Source organism: Buteo buteo, chromosome 9 (assembly GCF_964188355.1).
Source record: "Buteo buteo chromosome 9, bButBut1.hap1.1, whole genome shotgun sequence".
NCBI classification, from domain to species: domain Eukaryota; kingdom Metazoa; phylum Chordata; class Aves; order Accipitriformes; family Accipitridae; genus Buteo; species Buteo buteo.
In genome coordinates this window covers 40871000-40890720 of record NC_134179.1, presented here as the reverse complement: position 1 = coordinate 40890720, position 19721 = coordinate 40871000, and the positions used below count along the sequence as shown (strand labels likewise).

The 19721-nt window shown below is 59.1% G+C and overlaps 2 protein-coding genes across 2 annotated transcripts; both read left to right on the top strand.

Annotated features, from left to right (window-relative positions):
• Nucleotides 1–334: 334 nt before the first annotated feature.
• On the top strand, nucleotides 335–11403 carry KIF18B (kinesin family member 18B). The gene is made up of 15 exons (XM_075036865.1): nucleotides 335–650; nucleotides 2784–2941; nucleotides 3431–3535; nucleotides 3788–3898; nucleotides 5407–5604; nucleotides 5822–5998; nucleotides 6385–6459; nucleotides 6568–6680; nucleotides 6985–7102; nucleotides 7361–7476; nucleotides 8224–8438; nucleotides 9211–9742; nucleotides 10529–10624; nucleotides 10828–10918; nucleotides 11287–11403. Exons 1-15 carry the CDS (start codon nucleotides 335–337, stop codon nucleotides 11401–11403), a joined length of 2538 nt encoding a protein of 845 aa, XP_074892966.1.
• A 3625-nt stretch (nucleotides 11404–15028) lies between these two features.
• GFAP (glial fibrillary acidic protein) lies at nucleotides 15029–19721 on the top strand. Its single transcript, XM_075036728.1, has 9 exons — nucleotides 15029–15495; nucleotides 16166–16226; nucleotides 16393–16488; nucleotides 16585–16746; nucleotides 17602–17727; nucleotides 17942–18162; nucleotides 18367–18410; nucleotides 19115–19200; nucleotides 19522–19721. Exons 1-9 carry the CDS (start codon nucleotides 15029–15031, stop codon nucleotides 19561–19563), a joined length of 1305 nt encoding a protein of 434 aa, XP_074892829.1. The 3' UTR covers nucleotides 19564–19721.

The following is a 19721-nucleotide window of genomic DNA, read 5'->3' as shown; positions in this document are numbered from 1 at the left end:
GGAGCAGGGCTGTGAGAGGGGGCTGCGGGGGCTTGAGAGTGGGGAGTATGGCTGGAGGGGGCTATAGGGGCCTGAAGGGGAATGTAGGGCTGTTGGGGGGGGTCATAAGGATGGCTATAGGGGCACCAGTGGGGGTTAGGACAGGGAGGGGGTGGGAGCAGGGCCCGGGATTGGGGTGGGAGTCCTTGCTCAGGCTCCCCCTCCACCACTTCACCCCCCAGCTGACACATTCCCCCCCCATCCCCCAGAGTGCCTGAGACCCCTGGGACGTTCGAGCCTTGAGCTGTGTTCTCCAGCCATCGCTGTGCCCCTACCCCAGCTCCCCCCTGTCCCCATGGCGCTGGCCCCCCCGCCCGAGGAGGGCACCGTGGCTGTCATGGTGCGTGTGCGGCCCCCCGGCCCCCGTGAGCAAGAGCAGGCCGTGCACCGCATCCTGCACGTTGTCGACCAGCACGTCCTCATCTTTGACCCTGAGGAGCACAGTGGCCCCCCCAGCAGCATGCTGCCCACCCACAGGCCCAAGCAGCAGGGCAAGGACCTGAAGTTTGTCTTTGACCGGGTTTTTGGGGAGGGGGCCACGCAGGAGGAGGTGTTCAAGCACACCACCTGCAAGATGTTGGACAGCGTCCTCAATGGCTACAACTGCTCCGGTAAGACACGGCAAACGACTTCAATCCTTGCAGGAGCTCCTGCCCCATCCGCTCCTGGGCTAGGTGGGCTCAGTGGAGCCATGGATTTATTTTGGAAGCCCCCAGGCAGCTGGGGAGATGGGGGGGACACAACAGCAATGCAAAAACATGTAGCCTCAAACTTGTTGGTGGCAACAAGCTGGGGCGATTGCAAGTGTGATCAGGACAGGGATTATCTGGATGTGGCAATGTCATCTATCTTGGTAGGTAAGTGAGGGGAAGCAAAACATGCAGCGGTCTTATAGAATCACAGAAAAAAAAAAAAAGCAGGTGAGCAAGAAAAGCGTGAAGATTAACACAGATGAGTGCAAAGTCTTGCACTTGGGGTGGGGTAACTCAGGAGCCCAGTACAGGCTGGGATCTCTGTGGCTGGGGAGCAGCCTTGCTGGGAGGGACCTGGGGGTCCTGGTGGACAATGACCTGAATGGGAGTCAGCAGCGCACTGTGGCAGCAGCAAAGTCAAGTTGCATCTGGGGCTGCATCCACAGGGGCATTTCTAGCTCAGATAGAGATGTGATCATCCCACCCAGTGCTGTGTCCAGCTTTGGTGCCCGCAAGGCAAGAAGGATGTGGGCAGAATAGAGACTTTCCAAAGGAGGGCCATGGAGATGATCCGAGGGCTGGAAAGCCTGCCCTAGGAGAAAAGACTGAAGGAGTTGGGTCTCTTCTCCTTGGAGAAGACATGGGGGGAACCTCATCAGTTTTTGAGTACTTAAAGGGCAGCTACAGAGGGGGTGGAGGCTCTCTGGTCACAAGAAGACAAGATGCAACAGGGGTTGCATCTGGAGAGGTTTCATCTCGGTATAAGACAGACATTTTTTACAGTGAGAACATTCACTGGAACAACCTCCCCAGGGACGTAGCAAAGTCCCCACGGCTGGAGGTGTTCAAGATGCCACTGGACAAGGTGTGAGATGATCTAATCCAGGCTCTCTTTCCTACGAGAGCTTGGACCAGGTGGTCTCTCCATGTCCCTCTCAGCCTGGGCAGTTCTGTGATACTGGGGGGCTGCAATAGTGCTTGGTACTGCAGGACATGTGATGTAGAGGATGGAGGTGGGTGTTGGGATAGAAAATGAGGCTAGGCAGGTGCTTTTCAGGCATTTTGAGGGACAAGGGTCACTTGTGCTCTGCTCTCCTGGGGCAGGAAGGATGGGAAGAAATCAGGTGGATCCTGTGGCACAAAGAGCACCTTGGTTTTTCCTTCCCAGCTCGAATTGCCGTGATAGGCAGAACTTTGAGAGGATGCTGAGTTTCAGAACGGAATCTGGGGTGAAGCAGACATGTCTTGGGGTGCTTTGGGGGTTGCCATGCCCCTCGTGAGCATCTCCCAGGCTGGCAGCTCCGTAAAGCTGGGTCTAAAAGTTCCTCATCTGACACCACAGACCTCCGTGCCGTTCACAGGCTGTCAGCAGACAAGTGGCTTAACGAGCATATCACTTCTGTGAGGCAGGCACCGAGCGGAAGACAACCGCTCTCCTGTCTAATCATGGGCCGGGCACTGGGACTGGGGATGCTATTCCTGGCTCTCTGGTGTGCTCTGTGAGCTGCTGAAGGCTGCCTCTGTCACAGTGCCCACCTGGCAGGCATGTCTCGTGTCTCTATATGCATAAAATAACTCTAGGATCATCAAATGAGAGAGTTGCGAAGCACCGAGTGCTGCTAATGGGGAGAAGGGCTGAGGCTCTCTAGATTAGTGTGTCCTGCTCTGATGGTGGTGCTTCAAAGAGAGTGTTGAAAGATGGAGGGGAAAAATGAGATGAATTACAAGAAGCACCTTCTGGTGAGAGATGGGAATGGCACTGCTCGGCTTGTTAAAGGGAAGGTTTGGGGGTGACTTGAGCATCTAAGCAGGTGATGGTTTGGGGACTCGTTCTGTCTCTGCTAAATTAGGCTGAAACGAGGAAAAAATTTCACTGAAGGATAGCATGGCTAGTGCGGAGGGTAATTAGCTTTGCCTCGTCTCCGCAAAGCCCACGAGCGACCCCCACCACAGGGGTTTCTGTGGGAAGCTCTCCTCTCCAGCAAGGAGTGGACGTTACTCCACTCCTGTTAATTAATGATTGTTTCAACCGTCCACCCTTTCTCCTCACAGTGTTTGCCTACGGTGCGACCGGAGCAGGAAAAACCTACACCATGCTGGGCTTGGAGAAAAGCCCTGGCATCATGTACCTCACCATGATGGAGTTGTACAGGAGGATTGAGGCCAGAGAGGGGGAGAAGAGCTACGAGGTCCTAGTCTCTTACCAGGAGGTATGCTGTGGTTGAGCCATGCCCCCTCCTGCCTCTGGCTCACCATTGCCAAGATTTGGGGTTGATCCGGACCTTGTAGTGCCATGTTCGGGGTACCTGCTGTGCTGTCAGCTCTGCCCAGTGTCCCCAACGCAGTCCTAGAGCCCAACTGGAAGCAGGCTCACCTGCCCAGTCTGGTGAACTGGTGCTGCTGGTTTCTCCCATCTGGAGTCGTGGAATTTTCTCCTCCTCACTGTGGTCCACACAGCAATGAGGGCTTGCTGGGTGAAAGGGCTTTAGAGGAGTGGTGGCACAGTGACTTGCCCATAAAGCCCTCTGGAGCTGTCCTCTGCATTTAGAGCACCGTCAGCCGCTCTTGGTGTAATGAGGTCCCGGAGGTGATGTTGGAAGGGACATCAGGTTGTCCGTGACCCTGGGGTACAAAAGCTCCTCTCCCTGCTTGCTGCTGGGGAACCAGACCTCAGCCTTACATTGAGTTCTCCGCTCCAGGTTTACAACGAACAGATTCATGACCTGTTGGAACCCAAGGGCCCTCTGGCCATCCGGGAGGATCCTGAGAAAGGAGTTGTAGTTCAGGGTCTATCCTTCCACCGGGTGGGTATAAAAATGGGCACAAGGTCTGGGCAATGCTGCAACTACACCAGTTCTGAAAGCAAAGCTGGGGGACATGGAGGGGTGTGAAGACACAGGGCTGCTATCTGCATGGCTCCTGGCTGGCAGCAAATGTGACCCTGAGCTGAAACAAGCCCTGCAGAGCTGCAAGATGCCTCAGCCTAAGTTGCTGTGGCTGCTTGGTGCCCGCGTACGGGGTGTGCTGATGCCTGCCCTCTGCATGTTCCCTCTCAGCCCACATCGGCAGAGCAGCTCCTGGAGATGTTGGCCAATGGCAACAGGAACCGGACGCAGCATCCCACCGATGCCAATGCCACGTCCTCCCGCTCACACGCTGTCTTCCAGGTGAGGGCTGGTGGTTGCAGTATTGCTTGAGATTTGTGCGGAAAAGGGGGCTAGGGAGCAATGTCATGCCAGGACTGACATCTCGGGGTTCCTGCCACTGCTCCTGGTGTGCCAAAGGGAAAAACGGAGTGGTTGTGGTGCTGAAAAGGGAGGTACAGGGCTGGGCAGGCCACTAGCCAGCACTGTAGCAGGACAGCACGTACTGGTCATGCTGGTGGCCATGTCTCCCAGACAGCCCCGTACTCCCAGCTTGGTGTTACATGTCCCAAGGGCTGAAGTTTCACTTTGTGCTTTCGACTCATGTCGACTTAGCATGTGGGAACCATACCTAAAACCTGACCCAGAGAAAAGGGGGGCGTTTATTGCTGGCTCATGCTTGTGCCTCTCCCCAGGTGCTGTGGGCACACTGTCTCCTCCGTTTTCATGTCCCCCTTGGCACTAAACTGGGAATTACACTCCCCCGGGGGCTCTAAATTTGCTCCCTGGTTTCTCAGTGCTCTCCTATGCAAAGCTGCCAGTTGATTTCAATTCCAGCCAGGCCCTTCCCCGAATTAGCAGGGCCATCACGGCTGCATGGGGAGACGGAGGGCTCTGACTGTAATTTCAGTCTGAACCTGGTGCCTTGCCCGTTGCTGCTTGCAGGGGGGAAGTCCAGGTGTCTGGATGCTTTCCCAGGCGGCTTCCCAGCTGGGCTTGTTGGTGGGTGCTGGATTCCTGCCTGCTGTGAATCCATTAGCTGTGCTGGAAATCTGCCCTTCCCACTGCCGGCTCTGCCTCCTGGCAGGCGAACTGCAGTCTGGTGAGGATGCAAGACCGGTTATGGGCCTCCAGCATCCCCGTGGCATGTCTAGTACTTGCAGGAGTTGCTCCTGGGGCATTGAGGGTGTTATAGGATGGTGGGGGAAGCATTTGCTTCTCCTGGGAGATCTTTAGGGATGCAGGAGGGGAAGTTACAGGGCAATGCTGCCAGGTGAGTCTTGGTGGCTGTGGCCCTCCTTGCCTCCACCAGCTGGGAACTGGACGGTTGGTACCAAGAGCCCTGGCTTTATGCCACCCTGGGGGCACTGTAAGGCTGTGTCTGGGGGCTTGCAGCCGCTGTTGGAGTCTGGATTGCTGGTAACATCCACAGTCAGAGTCTGGGCTGGGGCTGCCACTGTGCGTGAGCACTTCCTGGGTCATGCCGGCACTCTAGGTTGGCATGTTGCCCTTCAGGGTCCCAACCAGCTGTACCCCACTTGCTCACCAAGCGTAGGAGATGCTGATTATTTTCTGTAGCTCTGTCACTTCTTGCGAGAATTCCTTCCGTGGCTTTGCTACTCATGTCATCACTGAGTTTTTGGCTTGTCTTTTTGGCACGCCAGGGTCCTGGTTTTCCCCTGTTTGATCTGGTGGTCTGCATGATCCACTTCGCCACCCTTTTGTAAACATTGAAACTGGTGATGCTGGCTCCAACGAGCAACCCCGTGTGCCTTGTTGAGCTGCAGCCTCACCAACCTCTGTCTTTGCAGATCTACTTGAAGCAGCAGGACCACATTGGTGGCCTCACTTGGGATCTGCAAGTGGCCAAGATGAGCTTGATCGACCTGGCAGGCTCGGAGCGAGCTTCGGTCACCAAAACCAAGGGAGAGCGGCTCCGCGAGGGTTCCAACATCAACCGCTCACTGCTGGCCCTCATCAATGTCATGAACGCACTGGCCGATGTAAAGGTAATGCTGTTTGTGTGGACCTGCTGCGCTCTGGCTCTGCAGGGTGGGTGAATGTGAGCAGTATCAAGTGATGGTCTAGCTGGTGCAGTGAGGACGGCAGCCTGGGCTGGACTCAGAGGTGCTGTGGGATGAGCATGGCCATCCCCTTGTGACACAGGATTCAGAGCTGAGCACCCAAGGGCCAAAAGCTGAGCAGACCCTTGATCTGTTGGTACAGAGCAAGAAAACCCACATCCCGTACCGGGACAGCAAGCTCACACGCTTGCTAAAGGACTCCATTGGTGGCAACTGCCGCACCGTCATGATTGCTGCTGTGAGCCCCTCCATCCTGGCCTATGAGGACACTTACAACACGCTCAAGTATGCCAGCCGGGCCAAGGAGATCAAGCTGTCGGTGAGGCTCTTGTGTTGCGGTGGTGATCTGTTGTGTGTTTCGGAGCTGTTGGGGATGGGTGGGAAGCAGCCTGGTCCATGGTGGGGTAGATTAGTGGGTGCCTCCCTTCTCCAGCTTGAGTTTTCCAGCAGTGGGCATGCTGCTTCAGGCAAAGCAGCCGGTGAAGCTGCAAGACACTGTGTGCTCGGTCTTCTGTTAAAGCCCCTCAGGCCAGAGGCCAAAAAGGCTTGTGACTGTGGCAGCAGACCCCTGAGTGCAAATTGTGCCCAGTACAGCCACCCTGGGGACACTGGAGGAAGCTGAGTAGCTGTGCTGCTCCAGCATCGCAGAGGGGTATGTGTTGCCCCAGTGCTTCTGTAACCTCTCCCTCATCCCTGTCTCTGCAGCTGAAGAGCAACGTGCTCAGCTTTGACTGCCCTGTTAGTAAATACGCTGTGATCTGCGAGCAGCTGAAAGCAGAGGTGAGATGCTGCTGGGGAGGGGAGGGCTCTGTCTTTAGCTGTGGTTTGCTTGGGATGTGGACCTCTGAGCACCTGGGGGTCATGAAACTGTCTCATCCTTCCTCACAGGTGGCAGATCTGCGGGAGAAGCTCCGTGCCTATGAGGATGCTGCCCAGGAGAAAGAGAACAGGGTGCCGGCACCACTGGCTCCCATCAGCTCGAGCACAGTGGGGCTGCTCAGGTGAGGCTGCTGGGGAGGAGGGACAGAGCTTGGTGTGACCTCCTGGTGACCCCGTGTCAAGGAGTCTGCAGGGTTTTAGTGCTGGTCAGAGCCCAGATGTCCTTCTGAAGATGAACTTCTCTCCTGGTGTGCACCATCATCTCGACTGGTCAGGTGTAGTTATGAGCCTGATGGACCACAGCAAAGCTGGGCTGCAAAGGCCAAATGTTCTTCTGTTTGTTCCATCTCCAAACTTCTTAGGTAATATGATGGCTTCCCCAGAGGATCTTCTCTGGCTCAGTGGCTTCTTCTCTGGCTTCTGTAGGTTGGAGGAAGCTGTCCCAAAGACATGCTTGGCCCCAGATTTTCAGAGGGAGAGTGATGGAGAGCAGCAGAAGCTGGAAGCTGGATGGCCTGTTCAGCTGCAGCTGGAATTGGAGAAGGTGACAGAAGGGGTGGACAGCGCAGGAGGGCTTGGCATGACGAGTGGTGCCTGGTGGGGGGGCTCAAATACCCTTGTGGGGTACACTGGGCATGCTGGGAGAGGGCAGGAACTCAGCCGGTCTACAGGGTCCTGGCTCAGCATGTGTTGGGCTGTGGATTGCTAGCAAAACCCCTTAACTTCCCAGCTAACAGGGAGTTTGGGGACCAAACTCAGCTTAAATATGGGCTAATCCTGGACTTTTGGGCAATTGCTCCAGGCTCCAGAGGAAATACCTCCCAGCAGCCTCAGAGCAACCCACCAGACAGATATCCAGCTGGAACAGAAGAAACCAAGCCATCTTCTACGGGGGTTGTCCGGCAGCCAGCCAGAGACGTGAGTGTCTTTGTGCTGTCCCCACATACCGCTTCCTCTTGTTTGCCTGTACACGTAGCCTTGTTTGCCTCCTGTTGCACATAGCTGTCCTAAGGGTGGTCTAGATGGACGTGGGACCAGGTCTTTGCTTGCAGATGACTGCCTGCCCTCCAAAATAAGGGATTTGGCTCCTGGGGATCTAATCCTATGGGATAATCTCTCCTGGAAATGCCAGCAAGGAAGGTTTCCAGGCACAGCAACTACGTGAGCCTTAAGTGCTTGTTGTTAGTCCTGAAATTACCTCCATGAAGTCTTTTCTCCTGCTTCAGCTCCCCCAGGTCCTGCCCTGGCAGGGCTCCCATGGCACCATCTGCTGATGTCTCTGCCCCAAGCATCTTGGCAGAATGAACCTCTTTAGAAAGGTCTCTTGAGGGAGGCTGGCCTTGACGTGTTCCTGGATCTCTGTCTGCCTCTAGCTGAGCTAACGAGTGTCTGAAGCCCAGCAGAAAGTCTGTAGATGCCATTTGGTCCCTTGTAACCAACAGGTGAACATGCAACTCACAGCTCAGGTTCTCCAGTAAGAGATTTACAGCTTGGGTATCTCATAGCTTCAAAGTTTGCCTCTCTTCCCCCAAAACTCTGCGAACAGGCTCTGCCCTACCCAAGGAGGTGTCTTGGAGGCGATGCTCGTGGTACTGGGCCTTTGTTACTGGTGACACTGGCACAAGCTCACCTGTTAACTGGTTCTTGGGTGTGTCTGTGTCCCAGGCTTGTAGCTGCCATACTGAATGTTGCCCAAAAGCAGTATTCCCTCCTGAAGGATGCCAACCTCCTTACTCCTGACATGGTCTCTGAATTTGAGGAGCTGGAGCGCCTAGTCCATCAGGGGGCTGATGTAAACCTGGAGCAAGCCACATCTCTGAACAGACCCACAGAGGTCAGCGGGGCCACCCCAGCCCAGAGGATGCAGCAGGACTGTGACGGTGAGGATTTGGATTTGGGACAGTGCTGTCCCCTCTCCTTTGTCTTGACATGTGCCAGAGGAGCCGGTGGTGGTGGGGGACAGCTCCCAGCCATGGGCCCAGGGCAGGGAGATGCGTTTCTCCTGATGTGGTGCCCAGTGGCTTATGCCGAGAGTGGTTCCAGCCTTGCTTTGTATAGCGATTCAGGCTAGCCAGCATATCTGGCAGCCTGGGGCACGGCAAGAGCCGTGAGCAGCCCTTGTCTCTGGGGAGCTCAGCATGTGTGTGCAAGTCAGCTTAAATGTGAGTGATATTTCTGCTCCAGGAGACCAAAGCAGCGTTCTGATCATAATTTTTTCTCGTCTTGTTTATTCCTCCATGGTACATTTGCCCAAGTCAGCCCGGCTGCAGCCTCCCGGCTGGCAGCCTGCATCTGACCAGGGCTGAGCTCTTCCTCCTCATCCTCAGTGCCAACACATTAACCTGATAGCAAAGCTGTGGGCTCTGCAGACTGTGTTTTCTGGGGACAGACCAGGCACTGCCACGGGGCACTTGCTTTGGGACCAGTGTGGTGCCTTTAGGCTGGCAAGGCACAGGATTATTTGTGCTGGCTCTTTTCCTCTGGGTTTAACGTGATTTGATGAAAACACCCGCTGGCAAATAGCTGCTGTAGGGCTTGCTGGGCAGATCTCTGCTGAGCTGTGAGGGGGGGCAGATGGGGATACTCCAGGGTTTGGGGGTGTCTGGGAGCTGCAGACAGGGAGGTGACTCTGTTTCTTCTCTGCTCCTTTAGCAGAGGCATCTGTCGCTGTGTCCAGTACCCCTGTGACAAGCACCACCCTGCAATGCTTGCAGCAGCTCACTCCACTCCCCAGTTCCATGCCGATGGCTCCCAGCCCAGTTCAGAAGAGGAGGAAGTCTGAGAGGAAGTTGGGAAATCCCGACAGCCTCAAAACACAGAAGAAACGCCAGCGGGGATGTGGGAAAAAAGCGGAGACTCCTAGGGCGATGCAGAGCCTAGGCATCTCCTGTCTCAAAGCAGCAGCCCAGACACCCCCTGTCTCCCCGGTGCCATCGCGTTGCACCCCCAAAATCTGCACACTGACAGTCACCAAAAGCCATGCGCCCCTGGCAGTGTCAGCTGCTCAAAACTGCTCCACCTGCCCTGCCCTGCCCGTCCATGACCTGAATGTGACTTTCGAGATCTGCAAGGGCTGCGATTCACCTGGCATGGCCAAGCCAGCTGCCTTCAGCACACCTGAATTCTCTGTCTGGGACAATGTTCAGAGCATCCTAAACAAGCAGGACAGACCCTTTGTGCCCAAGTAAGTGCTGCCCTGGATGGGTTACCCATGTTTTTGGGGAGTCCCCCTTCATGGTCTTGCTGTCTGGGTGAATCCTTTGTGGATCACTGCAGCTCTGCTAAGAGGGGAGACTGGGCAGAAGACACTTGGCCTGCAGACGGGCAGCCAGTGGACCAAGCTTGTGTGTGAATCACTTGCAAAGATATAAAAAGCATTCCAAGAAAATCTATTTCTCCTTCTTCTCTTCCCTTTGGACATGGAGGAGCATCCTCCACATGGCTTCTGAAGCCCCATGTGCTGGTTGGGAAGCAGGTGGGATATTGCCTCTCCTCCCAGAGAAGTTGAAGCGAGGGTCAGGACTGTGCAGTGTGGTGTTTTTAGGGTGTTTTTTTTTTTTATTGCTGGTGCTTCAAAGCTTCTGGCTTTTACAGAGCTGTGTGAATTTGTGTGACCAGCCAAAAACAGAGATCAGCATGCCCTTGGTAATGCAGGACACCCTTAGGTCTCCCTATCTCCTCCTATAGCTCTAGGAAATCATTCTTGTAGAGGGTAACTGGGGAAACTGAGGTACAGGGGAATGGCCTGACCACCTTAGGGAGCAGGAGTACCCAGGCAGCTGCTGCCACTTGTGCAGATCCCCTGAGGATTCACCCCTGTTTCAGTCATCTTCCCCTGCAAAACCAGACACGTTTCCCGTGACTTCTGTTCCCTGCAGGTGGATGGTGTTGGCCCAGTTGCCTCCCAGCCTTGTGAGAGTGAGTGGTCGGGATCTAGCCCTGGCACTAACCCTCTTTTCCTTGGCTGCAGACCCTGTGTCCCAGTGTTTGCCATGAGGGGTTCCTCCATCCCCAAGCCCTCCTCTGTCTCCAAAGCATCTGCACAGAAGCGGAGGCAAGTGGAGAGGTGAGACAGCCGCTGGCACCCTGTACCCTAGAGCTCTCCATGCAGGCAGCAAGGATTGGCAGCTCCTGCCTGTGCTCACCTCTGGGACTTGAGCCCCTATCCCTGCCTGTGTTGGCTCCACCTTGCCTGTAACATCTGGGGATGATGGGGGGGCCTCTGCCCTGAGCCTTGAGGGTTTAAAATGGCCCCTTTCTCTTTCACAGCACCACTTACCCCTCCCTGGGTAAGCTCCAGAGCCGCATCGCCCAACTCCCGAGCAGCAGCCAGAGATCTGTGAGCCCTCCTGCATCCCAGGTGAGCTCTGTGCCCTCCACACCTGGCCAGGTGCCTAGGGAACACCTCTCCCTACAACATGATGGGCTGCGGGAGTGATCCCTGCCTCGGGACAAGCAGCAAACTGGTGTTGTGCCAGCCCCATTCCAGCTCAGGGGGTGGAAATACCTGGGAATTGGGATGCTTGGTGCTGGTGGAAGATGCTGTTTGGGGTTTGCTGCTTTCGGGCTGCAGCCACAGCCTTGGGGAAGGGCGGTGGGTGTTTGGGGAGGGGTAGGAAGGAGGAGGGAGCTGGTGGCAGCGCCTGGATGCCCATCACGAGGGGACCTGGGTTTGCTGCTTTTACGCAGGAGCTGCTTCATGTGCTTCTCTCCTCTTTCCATCCTCAGAACGTCCTTCGTCCTTCGGGCACTCTTGCCTGGAAGGGCAGCAAGAGGACCACCAAAGGGCTTGCGGCACGTGGCGGCACAGCCCCTGCTCCCACCCCCCAGCCAATGAAGCTCTAATGCTGATGGCTCCTCCAACCAGGATCCCTCCCAACATCGAAACCCAGTTGTCAAACTTCTTTGTTTCTCTGAGAGCCCTATCCCACCCCTCCTGCAGCCCCACAAGTTTGCCCTTAAACCCTTCTTCTACCCCTAACATCACCCCCAGGGTCCCGGTTGTGTCCCCCGTTGCGTGTTATCCCCCCTTGGCGCAGCCCTGTATATTTTTTGCAGCAGATGGATTATTGCTGTTCCCTCTCAGCCCCTCTCTAATCGGCGCCAGGGTGTCGAGTGCTAACAGATGGGTGATGCTAAGAAATAACACGCGCTTTTAATAAATCCTTTCGTTTCAAACCAGAGGGGCGAGGGGAGACGTGCGGCTGTTTCTTCTCGCCTCCCCCTCGTGCAGGGAGCTGGGATTGGGTAGCGGCTCCTGTCTGCGGGCCTGGAAAAGGCCCTTGCTTCTGGGGGTGGGCTCCATAGTGGCTTCCCCCTATCTCCCATCATCATAGGGGCCCCATGGGTGCCTCCTGCCCCCTTTGCTGTGCCTGTGGGGGTCTGGGCTGCTTGCTCAGTATGCCAGGGTGCAGGCCAGGGGCAGTGGAGGCTGCCTGCCCTCCCAGCTCCTGCTGCTTTGTGTAGTGATTGGGGCAAAAGTTCCTGTGCTGTTTACTCCCCGCTAAAACCCCATCGCTGCCACCCCTGTCTTCTTGTCCCCCTGGGATCCTCACTCCAGCTGCCTGCAAAGCCCCAGTCTGGGCGCAGAGAGCTCTGAGCATCCCTACCCAGGGACCACACCTGTCCCCTGACACCCCCGTGACCCCTTTTCCTGTCATGCCAGGGCACATCTGGGTACTGACACATCTGGCTGCCTGCCCAGCTCCTTGTTGCCACCCTCAGAGGTGACCAAGGGTGGCAGGAGCAGGATGGGAAGGGTGGACCTAGCTCCGGGTGTGCTGCTGTCCCATGGGGACCAGGGTCACCGACTCCTCCTGTCCTACTTTCCTGCCTGACAGTGGCAGATCTCGCCTTTGTCTTCTCAGAGGCTGGAAGCTTCTAATTAAAACTTCCAGCCCGCTCCCAGTTCGTTTGTCTCATTAAGAGGGGGCCTGGGAGGAGGAGGAGGGAGAGCCTAGCTCTACCTCCACGCAGCCGCCGGGAGTGACAGCTTTCCGTGCTTTGATCCCGGCTGCGTAGGAGCTGGGAGAAAATAAATCTCTGGGGAGCGGCTCATGTAGGACCCCGAAGCCCCCGCGCCCCCGCTCCGTTCCCCCCGCCCTGCAAGGGCTGTGCACCCCAGGGGACTTCAGGCAGTCTAGAGCGATGGAGGTCCCCTGTCACCACGGGCTGTCACACAGCATGGGTCCCCAGGGATGTCACTGTTCTGGCAGGCTGGGGACGCCAAGCGTCACGTGTGGGGTATGTAGGTGCCCCAAGCCAGGTGATTCTGTAGGCAAAACCCCTGCCTGTGGTTGGTGACACCAGTCCAGGACAGCAAGGGGGACATGGTGTTGGCTGGGGACAAGGAGCTTCTGGGGATAAAAGGGGGATGTGGCAGCAAGAGGTTGTCCCTGAGCACTGTCTCAGTGCCACCAGTATGACCCCCAAGTGGCTCTGGGTCCCCACAGATTGCACCCATGGGGACACGGCTGTTGCCACAACCCTTCCTGACCAGCCGCTGTCGGTGGCCCAGCGATGGTGGCCGGTGTCCAGTGGGGCCTGGCTGCCTGTCCCTGTCCCGAGCGGGCAGGGAGCCTTTCCCAGCCATCGGCTGCCATCTAGCTGCCGGCTGGTGAGACCTGTCCCCATCCCTGTCCCCGCAGCATCCTCACCAGCACCCCAGGGCCCCCCGTCCCCCAGCTTCCTCCCAGCTGCCTCTTGGGGAATCCACTGCATGCCCCTTATGTCCCTAAAACACCCCCGTCCCCTGCCTGCGCTGTCCCCAAGGCCTGGCTGTGCCTCAATTTGTGGCCAGGATGCGGTGGCTCGGAGGGGACAGGGCTGGTGGTGGCCCCATGCCCATCGCTGCCACCGCCCCTGGATCCGTCCCCCCGTGTTTCCCGGCAGCGTGGTGCCCCAGCACAAAGGCACCCCACGGCTGTGCCGGGCAGCGCCGGCTCCGGCCCTGCACAAAGCCCCTTTCAGCCGCCTGGGGAAAGCCCCTGGCACTTGGCCCCCACCTAGGGAGGGGTCCTGGCCCTCAGTCCTCCCCCACCGTTGGCCAACAGGGGGCAAAAGACCCCCCAAACTCAGTGCACAAGTGACCAGTGACATGGCCATGCACACGCAGCCGTGGCCATGGCAGGATCAGGCCCCCTCAGAGCTGGGAAGGGGATCCAGCGTCCTGAGCTCCGGCCAGGCTCCAGCGGCGACCAGCCAGCGCTTTTACAGACCCACTGGGGTGGAAAGGACTTTGGAGGCTTCAGCCACTTAATTAGCAGCCTGCCTTAATTAGCAGCCTGCCCGCGCTGCCAGACTGCCTGCAAAGTGCCTCGGCCCGCTGGGGAGACGAGGCTTTGGTGGCTGGTACTGAGCTGCTTGTGCCGGGGCTCGTCCCGGGGGGATGTAACACGGGGAGCGTGGGTGTGTGTGCACGTGTGTGCGCACACACATGTGGATGTGCACGCGCGTGCACAGCAGGATGGCCGTGCATGTTGTGTATACATGGAAGGGTAGATGGGCTTCTGCAGCTCTGTGCGTGTGCACGTGCACGGGTGTTCAGGGAAAGCAGCATGCGTGTGCGGATCTGTGCATGCTGGGTGTGCACATGTATATGCAGCGGTAGGCATGCGTGTGCGTGTGCATTGCACGTGGCGTGTGTGCACATGGGCATGGAGGGACGGATGTGCATGTGCATGGACGTGGGTAGACATATGCGTGTATCTGTAGGTGCATGTGGATGTGTCCATGCATACAAGTGGGTGTATATGTGCCTATATGTAGATGTGCACACGCACGTGTGCGGATGCCTCCTTATGGGTGTGTGCACAGGACGGGGAGGGGGTGGGGTGTGTGCACACGCATGCAGGTGTGCGTGCACGGGGGTGTGTGCACGGCAGAGTGCGTGCACACGCATGCAGGCGTGTGTGCACGAGGGGGTGGCCGTGCACGCGTGCACCCGAGCCTGCCTGGTGTGTCTCTCTGCCTCGAGCACCTCAGACGCTGCCGGGGCCAGGGGTGTCGTGGGGACAGGTTCCCGGGGTGCAGATACAGCCTGGGCCCTTGCAGCGGGCACCCTACAGCACCGCACCCGCCCTCGCACTCAGCACCCACGGTGCCCCGTGGTGTTGTACCCAGTCCCTCGGTGTTTACCCAGCCTTGCACCCAGCACCCACCCACCGGCTGCCCCATGGGTGCCCGTGGCCACTGCACTGCCTCCCCCCTTGGCGTCTGCCCCAGGCTCCCCCGAGCCCTGGCAGTTCTTGCCTTGGGGCGGGGGGGCAGGCAGTGGGCAGGGGGCCGTGCCGCGGTGCCCGGGCTGGGTGCCAGGGCGCATCCGTCCCTGCCGGGCACCACAAAGGCTGGCTTTTGTGCCGGTCCTCCGGCTCCTTGGCTGGCGGCCGGCGTGGGGGCGGCCGGCAGGGCCGGGGGCCCCCGGGCTCCATAAAACTCCCCAGGCCAGGCACATCGCACGCACCCCTTCAGCATGGAGAGCCAGCGGCTGTCCTCCTACGGCCGCCGCTTCGGCCCGGCCACCCCGGTGTACCGGGTGCTCCCCGCCAGCCCCCCAGCCCGGCTCCGGGCTCCCCGCAGCACCCAGCCGGGTCCCCGCGTGGGTGCCCGCCTGGGGTCGGGCAAGATGGACTTCTCACTGGCTGCGGCGCTCAACTCAGAGTTCAGGGAGACGCGCACCAACGAGAAGGTGGAGATGATGGAGCTCAACGACCGCTTCGCCAGCTACATCGAGAAGGTCCGGCTCCTGGAGCAGCAGAACAAGGTGCTGGTAGTGGAGCTGAACCAGGTACGGGACCAGGAGCCCTCGCGTCTGGCTGACGTCTACCAGGAGGAGCTGCGTGACCTGCGGCGCCACGTGGAGCAGTTGGCTACCGCCAAGGCCCGTCTGGAGATCGAGAGGGACAACCTCACTGAGGACCTCGGCAGTCTCCAGCAGAAGTAAGATGCTGCCCTTCTTGAGGTAGTCCTGGGGACCGATGTGGCCACCACAACCAGGATGATGATGGGGACCAGGGTGGTGATGGGGACCAGGGTGGCCACCAGGAGCAGGATGGCTCCAAGGACCAAGGTGGCCACCAGGACAGGACTGAGAGTGGCCACCAGGATGGGCATCAGGGTGACTACCAGGATCAGAGTGGCAGCAGGGACCAGGAGGGCCATGAGGGTGGTGATGAGGGTTGTCCTGGGGCCCGTGGTGGTGGCAGGGCCCATGGTGGTGGTAAGGACCTGGGACCAGAATGGGGACTGGGGTGTCCCCAGGATCAGGGTGGCCGCTAAGACAGAAACCAGGGTGGCCACCAGGACCAGGGTAGCCCGGGGGACCAAGCACTGATGGGTAGCAGGGTGGTGATGGGGACGTGTGTGGCAACAGGGACAAGGATGACCCCTGGGAACAGTATGGGATGGTGGCACGGGGTGTGGGATGGGCACAGGCACCGATGCGGTGTGCGGGTGCTGGTGGTGTGGGGCTGTGTCGACCCGGTGGGTCTGTCCGTGGGACTGAGAGTAACAAGTAACGGCGCCAAATGAGTAACGGTGCCCAATGAGTAACGATGCTGAATGGGTAGCGATGCCAAATGACTAAGGGTGCCTCTCTGCTCCGGCGCAGGCTGCAGGACGAGGTCACCCTGCGGCTGGAGGCCGAGAGCAACCTGGCTGCCTACAGGCAGGTGAGAGCAGGGGCCGGATCCTGCGTCCCCCATCCTGCACCCCAGGGGTTCAGCTCAGGGATGGGGCAGGGATGGGCAGGAACGGGCAGGGCCAGGCAGCTCAGGAGGGAGCAGACCCAGGTGGCCAGCCCTGGGGACAGTCCCTCCTGTCCCCCCGCGGTGACAGGACGTGGATGCCGCTGCCTTGGCTCGCCTGGACCTGGAGCGGCGGGTGGGGACCCTGCAGGATGAGATCGCCTTCCTCCGCAAGGTCCATGAGGAGGTAACCCCCGGGGGGACTCGGCGGGGGGGGGGCCTGGGGCTTGGGGGGGGCCCTGGGGCTCAGAGGGGGCCAGGCTGACCCTCGCTGTTCCCCCAGGAGCTGCGGGAGCTGCAGGAGCAGCTTGCCCGGCAGCGGGTGCACATCGAGGTGGACACGAGCAAGCCGGACCTGACGGCCGCCTTGCGCGACATCCGCAGCCAGTACGAGGCCATGGCCGCCAGCAACGTCCAGGAGACGGAGGAGTGGTACAAGTCCAAGGTGAGGTGGGAGTCGGTCACCCAATGGATGGGTGGCTTGGCTGTCCCCTCCTGGGATGTCACCTGCTTGGGGCTGGAGTTGACCACTCCAGGGTTGGGTGGCTCTGCTTGGTGGTGGTGCATGGGGTTTGGGATCCCCGCTGTCCCTGCTCATGTCCCGTGTCCTGGTTTGGTCCCTGTGGGGAGCAGGAATGTGTCCCCTGTGACACCCCAAGGCACCATCCCTCCCACCCGCAAAGCAGGGACGTGCTCCCAGCAACACCTGCCATCAGGGATGTCCCCCGTGTCCACTGTCTTATCATATCAAGGGAGCAGGGACATGCCTCCACAATACGTGCCATCGGCCACGTGTCCCGTGTGCACTGTCCCTTCCACCCACGAGAGCAGGGACATGTCCCTAGCACCACGTGCCGTTGCGGGCACATCCCGTGTGCGCTGTCCCTTCCTCCCATGGGAGCAGGGATGTGTCCCCACGACACGTGCTGCTGGAGCCACAGCCCTCCCACAGGAGCTGGACATCCCCAGGACACATGCCTTTGGGGATGTCCCACATGTCCCTTCCTGCTATGGGAACAGGGATATGTCTCCAGTGCCACACCAAGTGCATGTCCCATGTGCACTGTTCCCTCCTGCCATGGGAGCAGGGACATATCCCCACTGACACATGGCACTGGGGACATGTCCCATGTGCACTGTCCCACCACCCCGCAGGGTCAGGGACAGTTCTCCGTGCCACATGCTACTGGGGCTATATCCCTCCTGTGGAGCAGAGGAGGGTCATGTCCCCACGCCATGTGCCACCAGGACATATACCTGCCATGTGGTCCCATCCCATGGCACATGTCCCCCCACCCAGTTTGCAGACCTGACGGACGCGGCCGCCCGGCACGCGGAGGCCCTGCGCGCAGCCAAGCAGGAGGCCAACGAGTACCGGCGCCAGCTCCAGGCCCTCACCTGCGACCTGGAGGCTCTGCGGGGTTCGGTAGGTGATGGCTGTGGGGTGCAAGGTGGGGGGACACGGCATCGGGGAGCTGCCACCACCACGGCGTTCTCTGGCACAGCGGTGGGGACCACCACCCAATGCTGGGGTAATGGCTGGTCCCCAAGGATGGGAGATGGATGGGGACTGTGGAGAGCCCCTAGGTCCTGGGAGAAGGTGGCCATGGAGGGTGTCACGTCCCCTTGTGGTTCCCCAGAACGAGTCCCTGGAGAGGCAGCTGCGGGAGCTGGAGGAGCGCTACGCCCTGGAGACGGCCGGCTACCAGGACACGGTGGTGCGGCTGGAGGAGGACATCCGCACCCTCAAGGAGGAGATGGCCCGGCACCTGCAGGAGTACCAGGATCTGCTCAACGTCAAGCTGGCCCTCGACATTGAGATTGCCACGTACCGCAAGCTGCTGGAGGGCGAGGAAAGCAGGTGAAGGCAAAGCTGCAGCTCGATCCTGCCCCCCTCCCCATCCCCAGCCGTGCCCCAAACCAAGGCCAAATCCTCGTGGTCCCTCTGGGGTGTCCGGCTCGGTTGGGGACCACCCTCCAGCCTCCTGCCCCAGCCCTGGTCAGGGTGCAGCTAGTGGGCAGCAGGACCCCGTGCTCTTCCCAATGCCCCCTGTTGCTCCTGCAGGATCACTATCCCTGTGCAGAGCTTCTCCAACCTGCAGATCAGAGGTAAGGCTGTGGCCACGTGTGGGGTGGGTTGCGGGGGGGGCAGGATGCTCGCACAAGCAAGGGTGGCTTCTGGGGGCTCCATGGGGGACATGCCATCTTGGCCATCCCTGCCCCATCCAGAGGGATCAGGAGGTTTTCCTCTGAATCTCAAGGAACCAGGATTCCTGGGTTCTCCCAAGATGGGGGGAGGAGTGTGCCATGGCCACATCCCCAAGGCTGAGCATGTCCCCAAGGCCAATGACATCCCCAAGACTGACCATATCACCATGTCCATAGTGCCAGCCACATCCCCAAGGCCAATTGTGTTCCCCAGTGCCAACTGTATCCCCAAGAACAACCCTGTCTGCAAGCCCAATCACATCCTAAAGCCACCCATGTCCCTATGGCCAAACACATGCCCATGGCCAACCACACCTCTAAAGCCAAACATGTCCCCAGTGCCAACTGTGTCCCCAAGGCTAGTCACATCCCCAAGCCAGCCACATCCCCAAGGCCAATCATGTCCCCAACCGCATCCCCAAGCCAACCATGTCCCTGAGGCCAACGGTGTCCCTGAGGCTGGTCATGTCCCCAGGGCCGCTGTCTCCCATGGTTCAGGGCTTTCCAGCCCAACCTGTTTCCTTTGGGCCCCTCCACTTGTGTGTAGCTGGAAGGGCTATACCCCAGGCACCAGGTCACCACCATGTCCTGCCCGTATCCCCTAGAGACCAGCCTGGACGCTAAATCTGTGTCAGAAGGCCATCTGAAGAGGAGCATCGTGGTCAAAACTGTGGAGACCAGAGATGGAGAGGTAGGAAGTCCTCATCCGTGTCACCCATGCTGCCTTCCCTCTACCCCCGCCTCCCCATGGGGTGTCCCTAAGGGGGTCACTCATCGTGCACATGGGGCCACCATCCCTCAGCCCTGGGAGCAGCCCAGGCGGGGAGCCAGTGATCCCAGTGCCCTGAGAGCACAGCGTGAACTGGCTGTGGAACATGGTGGAGCTGAGCCTGGCAGCTCATAGAGAAAACCATCCCTGTCCCCATCCCCAAGCTCATTCAGAGCCCAGGCAGGCTCAGCCAGGGAGAAGAGCCTGATCCTGGGGTGATGGTCCCTCTCCCTCTGTCTCCAGGTGATCAAGGAGTCCAAGCAGGAGCACAAGGAGGTGGCATAGGGTGGGCGAGCCACAGCAGCCACATGCTTGTAGCCGTAGCTCCGTAGGTCCTGTCCGATGCTGCGAGGGAGCCCCACGGCCAGGCATGGGTCGCGGGAGGAGCTGGTGGTGCTTTGTCAGGGACCATCTCCCTCTCATCAGCCCCTTGCCTATCCCAC